The following is a 21594-nucleotide window of genomic DNA, read 5'->3' on the forward strand; positions in this document are numbered from 1 at the left end:
TCTCACGGGGTAGTAATCTGTGCCTGTGCCCTGCCCAGCTGTTGGTTTTTCCACAATATGTAGGAAGTTCTGTTACTGTGAGGTCAAATAAACATCTTTTTTCACTTTGTCGGGATTGGCTGGAATTTAACAAAGAGTTCAAATCTGAGAAAGATGGATGGATAGAAAAATTAATTGGAATCTCATTATTTCCAAATTAAATCAGGCTATAAAGCTAGTAAAGCTATGATGATGTGCTTAAAGTAGAACATGAGATAAATGATGGATATATCACATAGAGCAGTTTATAGCCACTGTAAGGGAATGTGTATGCAGAGAGCTCTGTGGCCTATACGTATGGAACAGAATACATTGCATAAGAGTTTTTTTTTTTTTCCTGGTCTATTTCTGGAAAGACAGAATATCTTTAATCTTTACCTTGATTCTATGAAAAAATATCTTAAATACCAGTGGGTGGATATCATGAAGTTTTATTTCTAGTGCTGTAGCCAGGGGTAAGGTAGATACTTTGCCAACTGAGCAAAAGATAACCTGGGAAACGTTCATGTATCCCTTTGTTGCAAAACCGTTTAGTTTATGAGTTAGAAAAGTGTACACAAAATTTGAAAAGCTTACATGGTGGGGAGGCAACTTGAAGTGGTAAAATGTTCATTGTGTGTGTGACATGAACATATTAGATTGCACAACTCTCTGGCTCTTATTAGGACAGTATATTTTATTTTGAAGGTGTTCATGTTTTGAAGTAGCTTGGACAGACTGAGTGATCTGTGGTGAGCTTCTTTAATATTCTGTTGCATGTCTTAGCATTTTGCTGTGTTACATGTGAAGAGCAGAAGTTAACTTAACAAGGTTAGGGATATGGTTAGAGACAGCAGAGCTCCTTAAGCATACACAGTTCAGAAGTAATGCAATTGCAAGCACACAAGGCATACTCCATGCTCTGGTGTCAGTAGGTCTTGTCTGTGTCAGCTTGTGCAGAAATAGGAGAAAAAAAAATGCTTGCCTATGCACACAACTTCAGATGCGTGTTTTGGTGATGTGTGTTGCTTCAAGTGTGTACTGCATGCTACAGAATGTGCAAAGTGTACTAGGGCAAACAGAGAGCAGTAAGTAAAAAGTCTCTACAGGAATCTTCCATGTCCGTGTCTTCCATGCCCATCCTACCAGTAGCCCTGTTCCTGCACTCTCTGGATAAAGGCTGGGGACAGAGACATCACTCCTGATTCCTCCAGGTCATGAATGCAAGTGCAAAAGTGTGAAATTAAGGAGTTAAAAGATACTGTTGACCACATCAGGTGGGTGGCAATGAAGCCTCTTTCTGCTTGCCGCCAGGGGTACCAACAAATCATGTGCTTAAGGCCTTTATGGTGAGCACACATTTTAGCCCTGCATATACACACCAACCTCCCAGTGTGTTCCACCGGTTTCATGTGCTTGTCTCCAGCACACACTATTGGACAAAAATGATTAAAGGACTTTAATGTCCTTTAGTTTTGTGTATATTTTCTAGCTCAGCTATGTATGTAATTGATTTATACTCATTTGATCTTTCTCTAGTTAAAGCTGATGCTTAAACCTCAAGGAAGGAGGTAAATGTATTTATTTAGACAGCTGCCAAAAACACTTCAAACTTTGTTTTTCAAAACTGGATAAACCATATTTTTAATTATCCCTCACAAACAAGATTTCTTTTTTTCCTTTTTTTTTCTAGTAGCCTTTGTAATGCCCTGTTTCTTTCTGTTCTGGATGAAACGATGCTTTTAAAAAGGCTTTTGCAAAGTCCTACAACATAGTACTGATAATTTCTGTTAGTCTGAGTAATGTGCTTGCAAGAGCATATAATGACCAAAGCTTTAGCAATCTCTGAACTGCAGATGGTTCCTAATGTTTTTCCAGAGTGTAGGAAGTATTCCTATTGCATATTGCCTGTTGTTTGGAGGAGATGTCCAACAAAACTGAGATGAAGAGAGTCCTTTTCAGGGATATTGGCAGTGGCATGTCTTTTCTAATATAAAACCAGATCACTCTGATTCCTCTTGCTTTGAACATGTAGTGCTATTGCATTTATATATCTCTACACCACTTAAAATCCTAAGGGAAAGTCTTTTATGTTTGACTTTGACCTTGTTCCCATATCTAAGACATCTGGATAGTAAAGCAAACTACCTGAAAGTCTTTAAATAAACTTATCTTTATTCAGAGCTTGTTTGGTTACAGTTTTATACCATCAGCATCCAGACCTAGCTCAGAACCTTCTTTTGCAGCAGACATTTGGGAATGAAATCTGTCTCTCCTACAGCACAATTTCATGGGCTAAATTTTCCTCCTAAGCATAAAGACTTTATAGTATCTGTGCCAATCTGAAATGTACAAATGCAGGTTAGAACATATGCCTGAAATCTCAAAATTGATATAGTAAAGAAAAAGATTGCAACATCATCACGTATTCATTCATTTTTGCTTGCTGTGTTTTGGTACCATTGAGTGTTGTTTCTTACTCTTTATAAGTGCAGTAATCAGGCGTGCATTCATGTAAGCTAAAGTAGCAAACGATTCTCTTTTTTCCTCACAAATAGCTGAAATATACTGTGTGTGACCATAAACAAAAGTGTTTGATTGCCATTTGCATAATTTTTTTTTACATTCTTTTAACAGATGTGAAGACAAAGTTTATCGTATTTGTGTATTGCTGTTAAGTACTTGAGGTCCATATTGTCTGCTCCTGGCTGCGTGTTTATTTAAGGGAATGTTGGACCTCTGTGCAGGGGAAGGAGACGTGAGTTTTACAGTAAATTTTTCTGTTTCTCCTGCATATGAAAAACCAAGTGAACAGATTCAGAAGGATGTTAATTTTTTTAGCTTTCACTTGAATTTCATTGTGGCAATCATTATTATACTTGTTTTTTACTCTTTAATGGGTTATAATGCATAAATTACAGTGGTCATAGCAGTTGAACAGTTCAGGATTTAGCCAATGAAGTCACTCAGGTTCCAAAGAGAATCACTGAGTAAAAAGCCACATAGACCGTTCTAAAGGATCACACAGCTTACTGATTTCCTAGTGGTAATTCTGCCATGGCTTTGTGTTTTGATACTTGTAATTGCTTGCTGTGAGAGGAGAAAGTGGCTTAAAGCAGAAAACACTGTGTTGTTTAGCAGCTTTTGAAAGCAGTAAACTCATCTGATGTGTTCAAATGCGAACAGTGCTCTGTAGGATGATCAAGAATCAGGCAGTGTGACAGAATATAAAGCAATAGAAGTCTGTGCAGCTTTCATGTTGTCATGTGTTTGAAAGTAGCTGGTGTCAGAGATGTGGAGCATAAAACTGGACAGCTGGGAAATGTTACCTCCCCTGGGCATGCTCTCAGCAATGTGCAGTACAGGCACTTTTGCCAGCACAAGAGATATCTGTGTGCCTCTTGAATTTTCCTAGAGTTTAGGTAATACATTTTCTTTGTTCAAAGTAATTAGGGAGGAGGCTGCTACACATTGATCTAGACACAGATCATGGAAAGCAGCTTTTGTTGTTGCACATCCTTTATTATATTTCTGAAATATTCACTGTACTTCACATATTGGTTTGGTCTTCAAACAAATTTAGTAAAAGTAATTTCAATTCTATACTTTCACTGTACTTGAGCTTCCTATGATGAAAGAACCCACATTTTCTGCATTTATTGTATGTTAAAAGATGTATAACAGATTCTTATTTGTAATTCTTTGCCTTGTGTAAATGTAAAACTTTATGTGACTGAAGTTTTCTTGGGTTCTTATGTAGTGGTTGCATAAGTAGTATCAGTATGCTTTAAAGGTAATGAGTAAGTATCACATCTAAAAATATTGGGTTTGCTTCATTGTATGAAAGATATCTAAACATCTTTCAGGTCTGTTAGAATTGCTGATTCAGACTGATAAGATGTTGAGGCACTAATTCATTGCACTGCATTTGTGTCTGCAGCCTTCTGTTAAGGCAAAATAATTTTTAGTGCAGGATTCAAATATTTTCCTATTTGCAAATTTTCTTTTTTACTTACATATTTAGCAGCAGAATAAAGGAAGACTATATACTATGACTTAATTTCAAGTCATTCTTCTAACGTACTAGAATGAAAAATATCTAACTACATTGCAAAGTGATTTTAGTATTGTATTAATGATGTGTCTTAGTTTCAAACCATAACACAATGCTATTCTTAGATGAAGAATATGGCAGAAGAGTTTTGCTTTGATTCAGCTGACTTCTGTTGCGTTATTTTGCAGATGACTGCTTGGAAAACTGGATAGATTTCAGATTTTTGACATGATTTATACAGATGGGAAAGAATATGCTAATAGTGGACCTAAATAGAGAACGGAATAGTAGCCAATATATAAAATGTGAGACAGTTTCCTAGCATCAGTTGCTGAGTTTTTGTATAAATGTTACTTTCAGTTTTCTCCTGGCAGATTATTTTTCGAAACCATATAGATTAGAAACCCCCAACTGTACACTGAATAATTGTGCAGTGCAGAATAAATTTCTTTTCAGGTAGTTTAATGACTGATCAGCCTAATATATTAGTCTCCACAAAGTGTTTACTAGTGTAAGTAAAAATATTTAAAGTTTAAAAGCATTCTTTGAAATTCATCATCTGGCTGTTCTTTCTCTTTCCTGTCCTTCCTTCCCCATATATGTGCAGTTTTACATAACTCTTCACAGTCCTTCTGGCTTTCAAAATAGGAATCCCAGTACGGTTTTTTTCAGGTGGAAAAGTGGGTCATCTGATACTGGATGCCATTCTCCTGACCCTTTCTGATTTGCAGGATTAAGGCAGAAAAACTGTATGGATGCTTAGTTTTAGATTGCTGAAGCTACAGTACCATAGCCATATGTGAGGATGATTAAAGTGCGGATTAAGCTTTGAAGGGAGGAGTTTTTTGAATATCTACATCTACTTTACATATTGTTGCATGTTTTCAGGTGGCCAAATAGATACAATCATGCTGTTTGAATTGAGTGGTAGTGTTCTGGAATATGTGTGCTGCTTACATGGGCTTTTTATAATAAAAATACAGATGACTGTCTTCCTTAGGATGCATGTGTTTGTGATTTAGCAGCCTAGTTCACTCTCACACTGAAGAGCATTCCAAGATCTTGAGTACAGCAAGTTTTAATAACTGTGAAAATTTAATCATGGCTGATGATGCTGGCCTTTCAGAATTTCAACATGACTTTTAGCTAGCTTCAAAGTTACACACACAGAGTGCTTTATTATTTTGTCACTGACATTAACACACCCCAATTTCCTTTCCATTATCCAGCTGTCGTTCAGAAAGCTGTGTGAGGCACAGAACTTTTATCTGCTGTCTAAAATACATTGTGTGACAGCCGACAGCTTGCTAGTTGATTGTTTAGTTGTGTAACCCTGCTGGTACCATGCTGGTTGTCAGGAGGTACGTGGCTGTGGCTCTTAGAGATAAAATTTAAAATTCAGTTGTGTTGTATGCTGAAAGCAGCCATTATGTCTTCAAGCAATTGCGCTGTTGGTAGCTGCTTTCTGCTCCTGCTGTCTAAAGGCTGCCTGGCTGCCCAGAGCAACAGCAGAAGTGTTTAGCTATGTGATAAGTGATGTTTCCAGAGGAGAGGGACAGGGTCAGGAAGAAGGTGGCATTTTCACAGTGTGCAGAGTGGAGCCCATGAAGTCTGATGTTGCTGCTTTGGGCTCGGAGAAAAACAGTCTGTCAGGGCAGAGATAGACTTCGGGGAGTGTGGTGTGATCTGAGGGTAGGCCATCCAGTTTGGAGGCAAAGCAGCTCATTTCTGAGCTGTTCTGGGGCCAGGGTGGAGGAGTCCATCCCTGATCCCTGCAGTGGCTGTGAAATAAGGCCTTGCAGTGTCTGAATCTGCACAGACAAGGGTGATATTAGACCCTTGTATCTTGAGTATTAGACTATGTATCTTGAGTGCACAGACAGTTGTGATGTTTTCCCTTTCACATGTGGTGTAATAAAATTTCAAGGCCTTTAGATTTAGCTGCCCTTGGGGTCACAGGCCTCTGGCTATTGGTCTGTTGTAATGTCTGCAATCTGTGGAGCTGCCTGATTTTGTTGAATTTCTCACAGGGAGTGTTTGTTAGCAGCTATAGGGCCAAGTGACGTGGCAGTTCTGGTATAAAAGCCATGGATACTGGGCACTGAAAGCAAGACAGGCATTCTCTCTCAGATTCCTAAATTTGTATTACGGGCTTACTGTTCTCTTTCCTATGCTCACTGACCTCTGAGGATCTCACTGTCTGTGAGAAGAGGCATGGGCTGGGCTGCATTTGCCTTGCACACGCTCGGCTAGTTCATGAAGTGACAGCATCAAATGACTGCCTTCTTCTGAGCCTACAAGGATGGATGGTCATGCACAGCAGCAGGAGCAGTATGGTAAATGTGGTGATTTATGGACTCTTGCCTCAGGAGGAGAATGTTGGATAAAGTCTAGTTAGATGAAAATGCATGTTTTTGTTTTTTTTAATAAACACTTAACTGCCTCACTAAGATTTTTCAAGTTTCCTGGAATATCATGTTTCAGGTTCAGAGGTATTTGTTGGAAACTTTCAATATGCCTACTTTCCAGCTTGCTAGTACCCATATGGTGTGCCTGCGGGCACATTGGTGAGGGACTCTGAGAAGAGATCTGATCAGGAAGAGATGTGTTTTTGCCATGAAATTTCAGCAAATTTTACCACAGCTTTCACTTAGTTAACTTTGTTCTGTTGTGTGCACAATTGCCTCAGAGATAAAGCCTGAACATGAAAAACCTTTGACATGTCTCTTTTGCAGCTGTGTAAAGATAGCTACCTCTTGCTTTGGCCTTCCTTTGGGCTATGTGCACAGAAGCTGCTCTTGTTCATAAGTTCCCAAAGACTCTGCATGTTTTGAATACGCTCATGTATCTTTGATCTCAGTCTTTTTGTAGAAGTGTTGGGTTAATTTGAGTTGCACAAAAGTAAAAACAAAAACAAACAAACAAAAAAAAAGGAGTTTATATCTTTGTAAGAAAGGTGCAAAAAACTGTATAATTATTTGTTCAAATAAGGAAATGTTTGCTGAAACTGTGGACGCTCCATCCCTGGAGGCACTCAAGGCCAGGTTGGATGGAGGCCTGGGCATCATAATCTGGGGGTGGGAACCTGTCCGCAGCTTGGAGCTGCCCCAAAAATTGGAGCTGAGTGGGCTTCAAGATCCTTTCCAACTCAAGTCATTCTGTGATTCTATGAGTTTATCATTATTTGTCTTCAGACTGGAATATTGTGATGCATGTTACAATTTTTGAACAAGACAAAATCTAATGTGGCTCTGATTTTTTCACTGCTCTGTGAAAAAGCAAAGAGGTAAAATGGTAACAAATATTTATCCTGTGTTGCAATAAAGTATGTGAGATGTAGTTAAAAAGAAAATTCTTCCTTCCCTTTCCCAGATCCAAGACTGGTACTTGACTGCAAATTTAGAGTAGAATACTTAGGACTGAGTGTTGCTCATTTTACATACCATTAGATCGAATATGTAGACAGTGGCACAGTATATACTGAGCTGTTTTGAGCATTGAGAGGGCAAATGATTTAACATGTCCAGGTGTTGTTTGCATCTTGAATGAAAGCTTACAATTTTACAAATTTATAAATTTTGCTTATCTTTATGAGAACGTGTCTATAGTCAAAATGTTAAAAAAGAAAAAAGGGGTGGAAAATATGGAAGAAAAATTGACTAGCTATATACCTTTCCTTCATAGAGTTTTATTCATTTAGCTTGTGATTAATCTCTTACAGTGAAATAAATGCCCGGCTTGATGCTGTGTCTGAAATTCTCCTGTCAGAATCCAACGTGTTTGGCCAGATTCAGAATCTTCTTTGTAAGCTGCCAGATTTAGAGAGAGGTCTCTGCAGTGTTTTTCACAAAAAGGTATATCCATGATTATCCTAATCTATTATTTTCTAATTCTGTGTCAATCTCAGTGTATTTTTCATAGATTTTGCATGTGTGTTTAAAAATATTTTCTTACCAGCAAGACCGAAGCTGACATAATAAAGAGATACAAGTTTATAAAAAAAATATTTTGCTTTCTGGTAGACTCTTATGTTATCTTGCATATTGTCAATGATTGTTGTTCAAAGAAGAAATGTTTTAGTAAAATTAGAGTACAAATACAGTGTATTGCTAACGCTAGCAGAAAAAACATTGAAGGTGTTCCTGTTGTAGTCACTGGATTCAGTGAGATGAGAGGATGCAGTAGGTCCTCGTGCCATCAGTTATTTCCTTTCAAAACAATGCATTACATTCTGTGTACTTATCTAAAATCACACTTGCAAGTGAAACCACTTGGCTGTAGTTAGCTGTTTTAACATGAGTGTTAATTTGTTTATAAATTCTCTGATTTGGATCTCACTTGCACATTTTTATAAGAATTACTTTTAATGAGACACTGGCAATTCTTAGCTGAAGCAGATTAATGCACTAATAGCACCTATGCAGTACTTCATGTTCTTTTATTTCACTGTTATATTTAGAGGTTTTGACAGCTTGTTTTAGCTAAATTAATAGGTGGATAGATGGAGAGCAAAGTTGTAATTTCTTTGGATGGTACAGCACAAAGACTTCATCTCTCTGAAGATCTGAAACTCAGGTTCTTTTTTAGGCTTTAAAGATGTAAGAGTTTGAAGCATGCGCAAACACTTTCATATTTCAATGAATGGATAACAGAGATCTGCCATCATAAAGTATACGAAAAGAGGGAGTGTGCACCAAACTTCATCATCCTCTGCACAGTAGACACTCCTGTCTTCTTCTTCCTTTTGTCTACGTGTGTGTTAGTCTGTATCTGTTTGTTCAGGTGCTGTTCCTTCCTGTTGTAGATCTGCTTACTCTTTCAGCTTTAAAGTTGGCATTTTAAGTGGGACCAGAGGTCATGGATTTTCATGTTCTTTTTGGAATGAGGTGATGTAATCTGTCTTATCAACAACACTGGTAGGGTGTTTTGTGAATCAGATGTTGGAAAGAGTTGCACTAGTGGAGGAGGGCCCCGGTAGAACCCGGGCAGGGGAATGAATTTTCTTGCTCTGAGCATGCAAATTGCAAATAGTAAAAATCTTGTTTGTTATCCACAGCAGAATGTAGTAGAGAGTGCCCTGAGCACTGAGTAAATCCCTCAAAATTTGTAGGACTTTGAGTAGATGATAGAGTCCCTGCAGAACAGAGTCTGTTTTGAATAAAGAAACAAAAGACATCTTTGAAAAGCAGATTCTGAAGTCTAGATAGATAGCAAACCTGACTGAAAAAAGGTCCCTTTGTACTAGATGCATATTCAAGAACACAAAGTAACTGGTTTTCATAAACGACTGTTCAGATTATCTAGTGAAGACTGCCATTTCAGTTTACACTAGGAGTGTTTCCAATTCTGCTAACCCCAGATGTCCGTCTCATGTTCTGACATGAGGTTCCCCTTCTGTATTTTCATTCCTACTAAGGAGCACAAAAAGATTGGAGCACGCTGACAAATGAACTAATCAACAATTAACTGCTAACTCTAATCAGTGATGTGCCATAATGTAGTCTTGATAACTCACTGTTAACTACTGAAAAATTGGAAAATCTGACAAGTATTTAACCTTTCAGACTCTTTGGGCTTCATTGATGTTAGCATTTGAGAAGATATGTTTCACAAAGTCAGGCTTCTGAAGTGTGCAGGGGTGGCTGTGTTATGTCAGTTGTACTGAATACCTTTCATTCATATCAGTCACTGCAGAACTTCCACTGTGATGAACTTTGTGCCTGTAACTTCTGGGGGAGACAGAAAAAAAAAAAGAAAAAAATGGTACTCTGTTACAGAATCAACTTTGCAAGGCCAAATGTCTTCACTGGAACTCTTCTGGTAAATAAGTATGTCATCACTGTATATTTTCCTGACTTAAATTTTTTAATAAGTCAATTTATGATTATCTTTTAGCATCATATAATTGCTAATCTGACCCTCCAAAAGCTCCCTTTGTACCAAACCAAAAATACTGTTATCTAACCCCAGGTCTGCAGTCAGAACAGCATTCTTGTACAAATGGGGAGGAGAGGGAAAAAAGTTAGGCATTGCTTCAAAGATGGTATTGCCAACTCCAAGTTTGCCCCAGTCTGGAAAGGAATTATGGGAAGGATAATTACAGGAATGAGATGAGCAATGTTACTGTTGCTATGGAGAGAGGAATTAATACACACACTACCTGTTCTCAGTTTCTGCAGCTCAAGCACCTGACATCTTCCCAGACAGAAATACTGTTAACCACAAAATAGCCTTACCCTTCTCTAAAGCAAGAGCGGGATGGCTGGAGATGAAGAGATTTAAAGACCTCTTGGTAGCATTCAGAGGTTAACTTCAGAAGGCAAATGAGAAACAGGAGTGTTGTCTAACTCTGAGAAACAAGACTTTTGTCTAAGTTGTGCCTGGAGCTGATCACAGAATCACAAAATGGCCAGAGCTGGAAGGAACCTCAAGGATCATGGATCTCCAAACCCCCTGCCACACGCAGGGCCATCAACCTCCCCATTTAATACTAGATTAGGCCTGATGCACAATGAAATCTTGTTGGAAAACACATCTCAAAATTCCTTTTCTCTGTAACAAGTTCAGCCTACTCTACTGCTTTCGGAGGATGCTGGGAGTTATGAATGGCTGGATCCTACCTTTTTTTTTCTCTCAGTTAAAGTGATGGCAGCTTGGCCTTGGAGTGTGCAGAATGGCAAGACAATTGTCTGAGTTCTATGCTTAAATGGGTTTAAGAACCTGTACAAAATAAACATGCCCCTCAGTACATTTAGAAATGTGTTCTACAAAACCATTCCAATCTTGCTTTCTGGTATCATGTGGTGGTCTGTGCTTCAGAAGAAAGTATTTGTACAGATTTAATCTGTGTTCATTTTGTCTGTACCCTTGGCTCTATAAGCTTTTTTTTTTTTTAAACTAAAGCTCAGTCACAAAAGTATACAGTAATCATCATAACAGACAACAAATTTATAGCACACATTAAAGTGAAAAAGTTTCACAAAGTCTTCTTGGGCAAGAACCCAATTAAACCTTGTCAGGGCAAATAATAAAATGTCATTTTGTATATTCTGCTCCTAACTTTAGAGTCTCCCTGTTTGTGAGTTCCTCATAAATTGTCACAGTTAGAAAAACAAAACCTGTTTTGTTCTGAATCAGTGTCTGAAGCCACGCCTGGTATTTCATTAAAGGCTCTGATATTTCATTAAAGGCTCTGTGATTTTCAGTATCCTGATGATTCAGAGAAAAGCACTGTATTTTTTATTTTTCCTCTTATTATATCAACACCTGTTACATATGTCCTTGAATTTGTTATTGTTTGTGTAAAATGTTTGAAATACATTCTCTCCATAGCATGTTATTGACTTCAGCACATCTGTTATGCTCAGTGTACTAAAATCTTGAAGGTGGTTGTTTTAGCTTGAAATGAGTGATGAATGAGTGTTGCATTTCAATTCCCATTTTTTGAATTTGAAGTGCTTTTAACTTGGAGTGGTCAATGTTTGTCAACTGTAGTCTCAATGGCTCCTTTTTAGATCTGTTGGAAACAATTTCCATATTACAAACAAAGCTCAATGGCTGTCAGTGTTGTTCAGGAAGGGTGTTAGACCTGTCATACTGCTGTACATCTTCCATGTGTTCTCCCTGGTAGCAGCCACACCATTTTCATTACAGTTTGAGGAACTGCCACTTGAAAGCATTTGACATCACTGTCAGCTCTGAGGTTATTTTTCTAGTGCCAAAGAAGCTGTAACCATCGTTGGGCACATTTTAAAATTAGTCTTCAAAAATAGCATCGAATAGGCTTGTGAGAATCTTTGGTGGTCAGGATTATTAATCCTGCTTTATGTAAACTGTTTTTGCAGTCCATCTCAAAAGCTTCCAATTTATAACACGGACATATATTGCTTTTGCAAAGTTAGTTAGAATTTAAATAAAACTAGTCATATTTTAATGGAGCCCAGCTTTTCATAATCATTATATGCATCTGTTCCAAGTTATCTGTTTGCTTTGTTTTGCACTGGAGCCATAAAATTTTAGATGCAAAGTCCTGCAGTGTTACTGAGATCAAGCGGGGAAAGAATAATACTCTGAATAAGCACAAAAGGACTGTTTTCACCTTTTTCTTGGGAACATTATGTTCAGCTAAGTTCCGTGTAGTAAAATCTGCCATTCTCCAGTGGTATTGAAGATTGTAATAGAATCAGACAGGTTTTAACTAATTAGACAACTATGTGTGTAGGTTAGCAGAGTTGCTGCAAGAAACTTCAGAATGTTTGTTATATACTCTTTGACAAATCTCCTGATAACTGAGGGTTGTTTGTGGTGCCTTTTGTATGTGATCGAGGTTTTTTCTGCTGTAGTGGTGGTTTTTTTTGTTTTGTTCATCTGTTTTTTATTTTTATTTTTAATTATTCCTTCACTTACCTCTCAACCCTTCTTATAGCACCTCAGACACGTTGTATTGTTCTCTTAAAAACTTTTGCCTTTGCCATCTCCTTTTAGATGATGTGCTAGTTAAGTCTCAGATTGAATCCTTCCCCCCTTTGTTTTAAAGAATAATTTTGTAAAAGCAAAGCAAAACACAAAAACACCTGCTTAGCTCGTGAATTTCATACTGCCCATATTTTTTCATTCTTTTTCTTCTGGATGTTGTTCTGCTTTGAATCACTTACTGCTGTCTGTCAGGAATCTACAATACAATTTTGTGTGGCAAGGCTTCAGCTTTTGCATCCTTGAGGAGTACACTTCGTAGTCAAGGGAAGTCTTGCAGAATGTTATCCTTTATGTGCATCAAGGCTGTTGACGATGATGCAGTCAGTCATACTGTAAATTACTTTGACTTTGAGCCCAGGCCTGGATTTATCACTTCTTTAGTCTTTCAGGCCTTTCTTTTGTGCTGTGACTTCAAATGCCATTGACAGATTTACTGTGTTATTATTTTGTTTTATTTTGTTGTCATAGCTTTTATAAACAGGTTCCAGATTATCAGAAATATGTTGATAAATTGCAGCAAGCACAGGGGTAAAACGAAATTTTCATGAGAATGAATAATGGGTTGTTTATGAAGAAGGATTAAAAGATTATAGTTTGGTTAAATTGATCATTAAAAGGCAACAGAAGGCTCTGAGATATTTGTAGGGTGTTAATAGCAAAGATAGGGGAGTTAGTGTAATACAAAAGAGTATAAGTAGAGATATTTGGATTAATTTAACGGAAGGGAAATTTAGGCTACCAGATAAAACTTTGGTATGGTGAGATTTAGTGCTTTGTGGATTAGTTTTTGAAAGGAAGGGGGTAGCACATATTTTCATGGAGTATTAAGAGCTCAAGTCTAGACAAAAAGAAAACTCTTGTACAACTGAGCAGTTGTGGAGAAACCACCTAGTAGGTGTGTTCCACCCTACCTTTCATGTATCTGAAACAAAGATAAACCTGAGTTTTCTGAAAACATGCAGAATGTAACCTGTCTTTGTAACATCATGGTTAAATTACATATTCCTATTGTCAGGTACCTGTCAACCAAAATGCAAAAGATTATAAGCATATTTCTTTATTGGCAACTTTGTTTTTCAAACTTTCTGAAGTGTAAATGTCCCAGATCCCAGTAAACCAGGATAAGATGTTATGCATCTCACAGGAGTGTGGTTCGATTTTGCATGTGCATGTGTTGCAGCACAAATGCAAGCTTACTTTTCTTCAAGAAGTCATTGGTTTTTGTGAGATGCTTTGTTTAAAGGAACTGTATGCAGTTTTCCTGCTCTGTGGGTGTTGAGAAGCAGTCTCCGAAAGCACTGCATGTTGCTGGCTACTCTCTGAGAGATTCCCTTTCAATAATACCCTGGTCAGTTGCCTGAAGGAGACAGAAAAATCTTTTTCATACCTTTGTACGTAGGAGAGGGTGGAAGAAGAGTGAGTGCTTGTTTTCTCCTTCTTTCCTTACCTAGAAAAGTGCAATTGAGGGCCATTACATGGGGTTGCTAGGAATTCTGTGATGGATCCATCTTGTCACATAGCCCTGGCAGAAACCAGCTAGGCACTGAAGCTGGCAGTAGCTACTAACATTCTCGATAGTGACTTCTGGTTTCTTCTTCTCTGTGTTCTTGTGCCAAACCTCACCCTTTCTGCACTTGACCTTGCCTTTCCAAACTCTCTTGCCAAAACTATAGCCAAGGGATTCAGATGGCAGCATATAAATGCAGAAGGCTGCATGGATATGTTGTGATATTCATGAAAATACTCAGCCTGTTTGTTTTCTGCCACACACTATCAGCCTGTTTTTCTGCTTGTTGTGTACTGCATGTATGTTACACATCTTCACCCAGTAATAACAACAGTGCTCTGGACTGATCCTAAAGATAGTGGTTGAAACAATTAAAGCATTTTTTATTTATCAATTAGCACATTTTATTAATGCTATGAATGTGGTAAGATTCTGTAGTTGTACTGCAGTGCATATGCCTTAACTGTACTTTGTCTGGTTTTTAAAATCCTGAAAAAAGCAGGGTTTAATGACAGTGTACACTATAATGATTTAGATATTGCTTCATTTTCAGTGTTCAACCCAAGAGTTCTTCTTGATTGTCAGCACTCTGTCTCGTCTGGACTTGGAAATTCAAGCTCTTGTTCCAGTCATACAATCTCATGTGAAATCTCCTCTGTTACAAAATGCACTGCTGGAAATCCCAGAACTTCTCTCCCCAGTAAAACATTATTTAAAGATTCTTAATGAAGAAGCAGCTAAGTAAGTAGAGAAAACAGGTGAATTTCCATGCTTCATAGGATTTCTGGCTAAGTACATTCAGTTGTGTGAAGTATGCATCTCGTTTTATATTTTAGTGTATATATTTCTGCACGTTACTTTCAGTTAATGCAGAGCTTCTTGCAGTTTGTTTTTTAAGATAAACTAGGTGAGCAAGTATTTTGCCCTGTGGGTATGTGCTTCAGGCTGAAAAAAAAAAAATTTGAAACCTTTTCAGCTGTTTGGGTGAACAAATGTTGAGCAAACAGTGTTTTGCACATATTAATTCGTTTAACAAATATTTGCTTTTTAAAATTTAGATAGATAAGCTATTTTTTTAAAGAGAGACTTGACATTTAATGGAGCAGCTGCTCTGCTGCCAGGAACATGGTTTTTTTACAATTTTTTTCAAAATTCACCAAATCTTTGAGGCCATCCTCCCATTCTGTTGTTATTGTTGTTGCTTTTTTGTCTCTTTATATACTCATTAATGATGAGAATATGGAGTTCAGTAATTCTGAAGACTCCACATAGCCTGTGGGATTTACGTCTGCTTACAGCATTTCTGGGGTTACTGCCCTGTTCTTGAACTGTGCAGAATGACTAATTGAGCTCAGTCTTAAGATGTGCTCAGCTGCAATTACTTTCCTGTAGTCTGTATTTGTCCTTTTGGCTTAATTTTGTCCTTCTTTGCCACCCCTCTCCCCACAAAAAGGTAGACAAAGAAATTGTAATGAATTTGCATTATATGGGAGAGTGGCTGCAAATAATTTATTGTGTATACTGCTTCTTTGGAAGTACTGCTGTCTACACTGTTAACCCTAAATCCTGGTTTTAACCACCGGAGGAAGAGGACAAGAAGCTTAAATGCAAAATAATGAAGCAAGAACATGGATTCAGTTAAGGAAGTGATGCCTGTCTGGTACAAACTTGGGGGAGAGCATCTTGTGGCCAGTAAGACTCAGTGCTTTTTGGAACAGTGTAATTATCTAAAAAGAGTTCTCTCCTGGTGCTAGTCACAAAGGCAGCCAACCTTTCTGAACACTTGCCTTTGCTGGGTCTTTGTCTCCTTTCTCTGTAGTTTTTGTTTACACAACATGTTTGTGGGAAAGACATTCTGAATGCATAATGAATACAATGTGGCTTTATGCTCAGGTCACCCTGAACTTCCCTCTTATAGCAAATTTCATTCTACTTTGAGCATTTTCCTCATTGTATGTGTGTTATACTATGAGATTTAATTGGTATATCTGTGGATTCTTTATGAAATATGCAAGATATAGCCTAATGTTTCATTATATTGAATCAGCATATTTTTTATTGTTTTTTTTTCCACCAGCAGACTAAGAATATATATCCACTTTATGTATAAAATCTTTATCATCTTTCTCCTGCTGAGATTTGAAAAATGCAAGATTAAAACCTCTGACTTCCTTCGTTTGCTTCTTAACTGCAGACAAAGTGTATAAATTTGGAAGTTGAGAAGGGATGAAACATTTGCTGTCTGTTGGACAGGTGGAATTATAAGATTTCTCCTGATGCAAGGTGTCCAATTATAGTTTTGGCAGTTTATGTCAAAACAGAATTTATTTTAATTCTGCCAAATTTATTTTAAGGTAAAAATGTATATGTGTTTTCTTGTTGCTGTTATGATGATTTTAGAGTAGCATACAAAAAAGTAAGATACAGTAGTAAAAGTAGAACTACAGAATGTATAGATTTTATTTGCATTCATTTATTCAAGATGAAGACTCAAGATGAATAATTTTCATTTTGGTCACATCAAACTTGTGTGACCATATTATTATTGCTCAAAAACCTCTCATAATAATTATGATGACTATTGACATACATATGTGCACAGACACTTAGACACACACGTGCATCGTTTGTTAATTTTAGTATATGGTGTAGTGTTTTTCAAAACTCTGTTCCAAGAGCTTTTTGGGATGGATTTGTGATTTTTATCTTGTTTTAAACTTTCAACTTCTGCATTTTTGGTAAGCATTACGTAGCAGTGATAGTCTTTGCTATCAGCTGCTGGCTATAGAGATCTTTTTTTCCTTACATTCCCATGGAAACAAGTCTAATTAGCGCAAAATTGTTCCTAAAAATTAGTATTGTATTTTAAAATGGTGTCTTTACTGTCACTTGTAAAATAGCTATGTCCATGTAATGCAAAATTTGAACACCGCTTTTGAGTTACCTGCCTGGTCGCTGGGTCAAACTGTGAATTCATTTTCAGAGAAAAGGATATCCAATTGGTCAGGACACTGGAATTCTTCATCTCTTCCATATATTATTACCTCATTTCCTAATTACTCTCCAAATATAAAATTTGAGGGAAATTATGTAACTAACAGTTACTGTTCTGTACTTGCTCTAAAATACAAATATGTAATACAGTTAACTTCGTACTGATTGCACTACTTTCTATTGTTTTCCTGCTATTAAGGTATTTATTTGCTTATTTTTGATGACAAGCTTATTTGTAATAATTTGTTCAATTTCACAGTTTTAAACATTTGAATAGCATTTTCTTTTCAGGTTTCAGTTCTGAACTAAGATAATGCAGTCAAAACAATTCTGTCACTTTCTCATACTGAGCCTGTTAAAGAACATTGTTTTGCATATATTAAAAATATTCAGGTAAATCTTTTAACGTGAAAAGAAGAAAGCTCATCTGAAAAACTTCTGATTACATTCCACATATATCACTCTGAAAGTACTGCCTCCTACTTATTTCCATGGAAACTGCAGCAGCTACAAAGAACACAAGAACATTATTTGATGGAGCACATTTTCAGCTGCAAAATGCTACTTTTCAACAGTCACCACCATTAGCTATGCATTTTCACCAGCAATGAACGTGAGCCTGCATGCTGCACTCACAACAATCTGCATCCACAGAAGTGAACAGCTGTTACTGTCGCCACTGCTGAAACACCATTCATCATCTCACTGTACTCACATCCAGTGTTTGTCTCCATAAATGTTCAGCAAGCATCTATGAATGTCAATTGGTGCAACATTTTCTGCCTGGAGGAATTCAGTGACACTCCTTTGCTCCAGATGCACTTCCATGTCAGACACCATTTTGTCAGACTGCCCCTCTGCTGCCATGTGTCACACAGCAGTGACACGTAACGGGATATTGGTGGGAAGGTTCAGTTCATGCTGCCGTACCACCAACATCCGCCTCTGTTGTTGTGGGCCAACATCATAAAATAGGAGGCACTGCTTTCAGAGCAGCCCTCGTACTTTGATGAAGGCTTTGTGGGAAGGATTTTTCTTTGCAGTCTTCATGGAAATATGCCCAAATTTGGCAAATTCTGAATCCATGAACAAATTGTTAACAACTTGTACAGAAATTGTCCAGAACTCCACATTTAGTATTGATAAAGATTTTGCCTGTACTCAAGATGCTGCAGAGTGAAACAGCAACTGCATTCCAGAAACACAAACTGAGAAATAAAGGAACAACTTGTGCTTTCTTTTTTTTTGCACTGCTGGATCAAGGGAGAATGAGGGGAAAGCTTCAGAATTCACATTCAGAGGAGACAGAAAAAAAAAAAAAGCCAAACCAAATCAATAAAACAAGAGAAGAATGCGCATAATGTGTTAGATTTGGAAGGAGTTCTGAAAACATTTTCTGGAGCTGTCTTTGTGTAGCATTTGATAGTTTGTATGCACACTGCCTCTCTGTTTATGTAGTGTGTATGACAGTTTCTGATAAACGTGCTGCACTATGACCAAATGGAATTTAAAAAGAAATAAAGATAGTGTTAAAACAGATGAGAATAATTAATAAAAATGAAGATGTAGCTGGTAAATAGGGAATGCATTTTTGGATTTACTGTTATTTTTTCTTACACTTCTTATGGATAGGACTGGAGATAAAACCCAACTATTCAAAGACCTTACAGATTTCCCTGTCATCAGAAATAAAAAGGAAGAGATCCTGGAGGTGTTGGCTAAAATCCAATTACATCTTCTGGAAATTCGTGAACAAATTAAGAATCCTTCTGCAGAATATGTTACAGTTTCTGGTCAAGAGGTAATACAATGTCTGTGATTTGTGACTGTATCTTTGTACACTACTGAAAAATAGCGGAAGGCTGGGCCTTAGCTGGAACTCTCTTCAGTTTGTATGATATTTGATGCGGTCTTCTTAATGTATGCTTTTGTATGTCTTTGAAGAAGAGTTTTCTGACAGGGACACTTTTTTTGTATTTGTTAACTCAATTTACTTTAGCTATTTAAAGAACAAAAAATACATTAGTGAAGTTGGATTTAGCTCTGTAATGCTTTACTTTGTCCTATGTGTAAAAACAGTTGCATACTTTGAGGTTAATTATGTGGCTATTAAGTGCAGAAATATTCTCAGAGAACCTAGAGACATGGCATTAGGTTAATTTGGGGAATGGTAGAATAATTTTGTAAGTACTGATTAAGACTAATTTGAAAGACAGAAGAGAAGAACAACAACATTAATATTAGTGATAGATGTTACTTCACTATTTTTCACTCTTAGAAACAGTGGTTGTGGACAGAGCATTTGTGTGCTAGATGCTGTGCCAGCGTGGACAGGTCGTGCTTCAGTGAGCTGAGAAGTTCAGCACAAAATAAAGGGAAAACAGTTCTGCAGAGATTTGTAAGGGTATTGAAAGGAGCAGTGAGGCAGAGCTGTACAGCATTATCATCTGGGAACTAACAGGAAGTTTGGGGAAAAATCCACAGAAAACTGGGAAAAGAAAGAAACACTGAGATGCGGTGAGGAAATAGCATGAGAGTTGGGGTTAAAAGAGATTAGCCAATTAGAATGGGGAGAAGAGCATGCTGAAGAGCTCAGGTGAATATTCCTCTTATGGTGACACTGAGGAGAGCAGATAGCAAGTTGGGTAAGCCATCAGCGTGGATGCTGAAGTCAAAGAAAAAAAGCAAAGAAAAAACAGAATTTCAGGAAGAAGCGAAGAGCCAGGATTAGAAATGTTTCTCATGTATGGGTTGGTTTGCAAAGGTGGACAATGACAGTTGTATGGAGGAAGGGAGAAAAGAAGGCCTGGTTAAAGACAGAGGACAGTCTGAGGTGTAACCAGATACTAACTGAATCTGACAATTTCAAAAGCCACAAGTCAGCTTGTACATTTTTAAGAGAGGAGGTCTTTGTAGGAGTTGATAGCTTGTAATCCATTGTGAACTGAGAATTGTGTCTTGAAAGGAGCAGAAAATTATGGGTAGCTGTTACCTAATTATGTCTGGGATGAGTGTTTCGGTGACATCAAAAGAGGCAGCAGAAAAAGCATTGCAGAAGATCATCACTGAGGTGAGGAATGGCACTAAAGGTGAGGCATTAATGGAAAGAGAATCGAGTTAGAGGAGCAGGGAATAGGAAGAGTCTCTTTCAAGCTAGGTCTTTCTTCCCCAGATCAGTCTGGTGTATTCTTACATTCTTGTACCATGCTGCAGCTGTAGTAGTGTTCAAAACTTCTTAGTGATTGGCCTGGGCAGAAGTAGGTTTATGGTTCGTTTGTTCTGGAGGAGAGTGAAACTGCAAGGAAACAACTTGGGGAAAAATGAATTCTAACTATTTGCTGTTTAATGTGAGCTCCTATACCTGTTTTTGCGAGCATGTCATTAGATATTCAGTCAGCGCATAGTTTATTAACTCTTGCTAAGTGTCTATTAGTACTCTGATGAATCTCCAGATGATGCACACCTTTTCCAACACACAAGGAGTCACACCTTTATCTATCTTATCTTTTGTTTCCATGCCTCTACTGTCAATTGTTAGAGATGCTAAACAGAACAGAAAGCTGTCTAGATGGTGACAGCATGGTTATTTGTTTCAGGCAGGGTTGAAAGAGAAATTTTGCAAATGTTTGCTTCCTACAATGGCATAAACAGTTCATTGATCTCAATGTATTTAATGCTTCCATTATTTCTCTAAGATAGAGCTAAGATTTAAATGGTGAAAAAACTAGTGCTAATGCTTTTGTTGTTTTGAAGGAGGTCACATTTTCTTTCATGGTTTCTCACTGGCCACACAAACAAACCAGGCAATTAAACCCTGTTTTCACTTAGGCTGTCTTGGGTTCAGTTAGGCATCCAATGTAAACTAAATGTAGATTATTTTCTGTCTTCCTTTTGTGAACACGTCATATTTAATTATTTTGAAATGAACTTCCAAAAAAATCTAATATCAGAACAACAGCAGCAATGCTATCACTAGCAGCAGTTGGCTTATTTTCAAATCTTTATAGATCTCCTCTTCTATTTGTTTGCATGTTATCTCACATTATTATGGATTTTAAAAATTTCTACAGTATCAAATATTTTAATATTCTTAAACGAGTTAAGAACTATTATCATATGTTCTCTGTGGAAATTTGTGATCATTTTAGGATTATTCTTTGTGTTTGGAGGTGGTTGCTAGCTATTCTGGTGAGAGAGGGAAGGTTTTATCTAAATCACTCCAGCTGTAATGGAGGAGCTTTCTGAGATGAGAGTCTGATGGTTTACTGTAAAGGTGATCAGATTCTGGGTTAATTTAATCTCTGATAGAAATTCATTTTGCAAGTAAATTCTTCTATTTGAGAAAGCCTCAATTCTTTAACATCTAGGACTTCAGCACAGTGCTGTAAAGATAATCAATATGAATCATATAAAATATTGCAATAACACATGATATAATTTTTGTTTTTCTGAGCCTCTTAGCATTACTGCTGCTTTACCCTATTCCCTCTGTTTCTGACCTCAAGTGTATCTAAATTTGAAGTAATGTACTGTAGATAAAGTGCTG

The 21594-nt window shown here is 37.3% G+C and overlaps 1 protein-coding gene across 4 annotated transcripts in view; it reads left to right on the plus strand.

Moving 5' to 3' along the window:
- The window catches only part of MSH3 (mutS homolog 3), a 112116-nt gene that overhangs the window by 51968 nt on the left and 38554 nt on the right, over nt 1-21594 (plus strand). For all 4 annotated transcript variants that reach the window (XM_042822899.1, XM_042822902.1, XM_042822900.1 and 1 more), the window contains 3 exons: nt 7794-7926; nt 14608-14795; nt 18681-18849. In XM_042822899.1, the coding sequence (XP_042678833.1) occupies nt 7794-7926; nt 14608-14795; nt 18681-18849 (490 nt within the window). The remainder of the gene's footprint in view (nt 1-7793; nt 7927-14607; nt 14796-18680; nt 18850-21594) is intronic.

This window comes from Centrocercus urophasianus, unplaced genomic scaffold (assembly GCF_019232065.1).
Source record: "Centrocercus urophasianus isolate 14NV4802_14NV808 unplaced genomic scaffold, USGS_Curo_1.0 seq_21, whole genome shotgun sequence".
Classification (NCBI taxonomy): Eukaryota; Metazoa; Chordata; class Aves; order Galliformes; family Phasianidae; genus Centrocercus; species Centrocercus urophasianus.